Source organism: Lathyrus oleraceus, chromosome 3 (genome assembly GCF_024323335.1).
Source record: "Lathyrus oleraceus cultivar Zhongwan6 chromosome 3, CAAS_Psat_ZW6_1.0, whole genome shotgun sequence".
NCBI classification, from domain to species: Eukaryota; Viridiplantae; Streptophyta; class Magnoliopsida; order Fabales; family Fabaceae; genus Lathyrus; species Lathyrus oleraceus.
This window is the reverse complement of record NC_066581.1, coordinates 108,202,308-108,205,653: the sequence shown is the minus strand read 5'-3', so window position 1 is coordinate 108,205,653 and position 3,346 is coordinate 108,202,308. Positions and strand designations below refer to the sequence as shown.

At 40.6% G+C, this 3,346-nt stretch overlaps 1 protein-coding gene across 1 annotated transcript; it reads right to left on the bottom strand.

The window, feature by feature from the left end:
* Nucleotides 1–2,279: 2,279 nt before the first annotated feature.
* Nucleotides 2,280–2,867, bottom strand: LOC127129940 (uncharacterized). Its single transcript, XM_051059039.1, has one exon. The coding sequence runs from the start codon at nt 2,865–2,867 to the stop codon at nt 2,280–2,282; it is 588 nt and encodes a 195-aa protein (XP_050914996.1).
* Between the last annotated feature and the right edge of the window lie 479 nt (nt 2,868–3,346).

Below are 3,346 nucleotides of genomic sequence, written 5' to 3'. Positions count from 1 at the left end.
TTTGAGAAATATTGCCAAAGTTAGGGTTCGACGATCACTTTGCATGTACATGTTCGATCAACAAAACTTATAAACTCCTTTAGATGATAAACTATTTCACAAAGTCCTCCCAATGTGTTTATCTCTAACACACATTGTGAGTTTTCCCATTTTGATCCATTGTTTATCTCTAACACAATCTATCAAAATGACAACTTTTTGGTTCAACCTTATGGTGAACAAAATCATTCATTGCTATCTCTAGCTAACAAACAAGATTGGATGAAAACCTAGGTAAAGAGTTGGTAAACATCTCTCGATCATAAACCAACACAAAGAGTTTTCAATAAGAACAAAGTTTTCACCATATATTCACCATTAAAGAGTTTACAAATGAAGATCATCCCATTTACACACAAAGCTAATGATCATCTACATCTAACCTTGACAAAATGAAGAACTTAGCTACTCATTCTCATGGTAGCTTGGTCAACAAGTTTCGGAAGAAGGTTGATCAACATCCGAGTCGAATAATCGAGATTGGATGGGAATCCACCTTCTTTTTGTGAAAGATTGTTAAGAGATGAAGAGAAATGATTTCTAGGTCACAAAATATCTCTAGAGCAATGCTGGAAAAATATCTAAAAAGTACAAAAGTATGGAGGTCTAAAAGTATGGCTCCAAAAAGTAGCCATTGCTACTTATAGTGCTGCTACTGAGCTGTCATGCTCGCTAGGCGAGCATAATGGCTCGCCTATCAAGCCCTAAAATGAGGCACCTGAGGCACCTGCGCCCAAAGAAATGTCCTTTGCCAGATTGGCATGTTCGCTAGGCGGACAAAACCTTCGCTAGGCGAAGCCCACGCTTCACCCTTCGCTCCAGCGAGCTTAGGAGGTTTTGCTACTGGAATTGCTCGCTGGGAGCTCGCTAATGGCTCGCTTAGCGAGTGAGTGCTGGCTGCGCTTCTGACCAAGTCTGGACGTGTTCGCTACACCCTTCGCTGGATGCTTGCCTAGAGAGTGTGTTGATGTTTGCTACTGTAAAATACTGGAGCACTTCGCTGGGTTCTCGCTGGGTGCTCGCCTAGCGAGCGCTTCGCCACAGCCCTCGCCTAGAGAGCAAGCTGATGAATGCATCCCATTTTTGGTCCCTTTGCCAAATTTCTTGTGGCTTCATTTCCTATTATTTCATGCCTAATTCCTGCACAATAACACACAAATCAAAGGTACCAAGATCGTTTATCATTGTATTGCAATTCATCTAAAACAAAGGTGGTTTCGAGCACTTTAGCAAGGAAATGGAGTGAAAGATGCCCATATTTGATAGCTCAAATAAGCACATTTGGGTATCTAACACAGGTGCGTTGCACAACCCAAATGGCATTCTTCTGTAAGTAAGAATACCATAGGGGCATGTGAAGACAGTCTTCTCTTGATCTTCAGGGGAAACCTCAATCTGATTGTATCCCGAGTACCCATCTAGGAAACAATAGTAGTCATGTCCGACTAACCTTTCTAGCATTGGATCAATGAATGGTAATGGAAAATGGTCCTTTCGTGTTGCCATGTACAGTCTCCTATAATCGATGCATACTCTCCAACCTATAATAGTTCTGGTTGGAATTAACTTATTCTTCTCATTTTTAATCACCGTAGTTCCCCCTTTTTTTGGTACCACATGGACTAGACTTACCCATGAGCTGTCGGAAATAGGATAAATTAATCCCGCATCTAACACTTTTACCACCTCTTTGCGTACCACTTCTTTCATTGCTGGGTTAAGTCTCCGTTGTGGTTGTACCACCGACTTGTGATCATCTTCCATTAAGATCTTGTGCATGCAAATGGTCGGGCTTATACCTTTCAAATCCTCGATTGTCCATCCGATTGCGCCATTGTATTTTTTAGTCACTTGAATGAGTTCTGCTTCTTGGATACTTTATAGAATGGCATTGATAATAACTGGGCATTTTTTTCAGTATCTAGAAATACATACTTCAGATTTGCTGGTAGCTGCTTCAGATTTTCCCCTGTTTTGGGTTCTTCAGTGATATCTGATGGTGGTGGTGGTCTTAAATCTTCCCACTAGTGTGGTTTAGATCTAATCCATTAAGGTTGTTTTTCCATCATAGCGAGAACCTCAGAATCATCCTCATCTTTATCACTTTCAAAAATCGATAGACTCAAGACACGTTCTAACGATGAATGGGGCATTTGCTTTTCAATTTCTTGGGCAATTACCTGATCTATTATCTCTATAGTGTGGCTTGTGCCAATATCATCTTTGTATTGCATTGTGTTTCACACATCTATCTTCAACTCTTCATCATAGACTTTGAGGGTCATTGTTCCTTCCTCTATGTCTATCATACATCGTCCTGTCTCCAAGAATGGTCTGCCCAATATGAGAGGAATCTCATCATCTTCGGGCATTTCCAGAATGATGAAGTCAACTGGGAAAACAAACTTGTCAATTTTTACAAGAACGTCTTCCACAATCCCATAGGATCGCCTAACAGAGCGATCAACAAACTGAAGTGTCATCCGATTATCTTGAACGGTGCCGCCTAATTTCTTGTAGATGGATAGAGGCATCAAGCTTACACTTTCCCCTAAGTCTATCAGAGCCTTCTTGAATTTTCTATCACCAATAGTGCATGGAATAGTGACTGATCCCCTATCTTTCTTTTTCACTGGGATTTTCATACCTTGAAGAATGACACCACATGTTTCAGTCAGGATGATCGGGTCTATATCAATGGAACGCTTTTTGGAGAGGATATCTTTCATGAACTTGGCATATATTGGCATTTGTTCTAATGCCTCAGAAAAAGGGATGTTTATTTCAAGCTTTTTGAACATTTCCAAGAACCTCTCAATTTTTTTCATGTTAATCTTTCTTCTTCTGTCTTGGAGGGTAAGGGAGTTTGATGACTGGTTTCAGAACTTTTTCTTTCTCCTTGACAGGTGGCAATACCACTTCTTCCTCCTGGTCCTTGGTTTCCTTGATTTCTAAATCCACTTCTAACAATCCATCTTCCTCCACATAGTTTCCTTCCGTTGATTTCCCACTTCGGGTTATAACAGTGTTAACATTGTTATGTTCCTGCAGGTTTGTTATCGTACCACTGGGTAGGGTGCCAGGGGCTTGAGAATTTGAAGCTAACTGTTGTGCTATATGACCCATTTGGACTTTGAGATTTTTTTATGGAGGCAGTGGTGTTTTTCTGATTGGTTCTAGTTTCTTCTTGAAACTGTATGTTGTGGGCGGCTAATTTTTCAATGGCGATCTCCTATTCAGCCTTTTTATGTGCCTGTTATTGCTGCTGTTGTTGATACTGAGTCTGATATTACCCTGTACCCTATTA

Coding starts and splice junctions, on each gene's coding strand:
- LOC127129940 (XM_051059039.1), bottom strand. CDS start 2,867: ATGAAAAAAATTGAGAGGTTCTTGGAAATGTTCAAAAAGCTTGAAATA.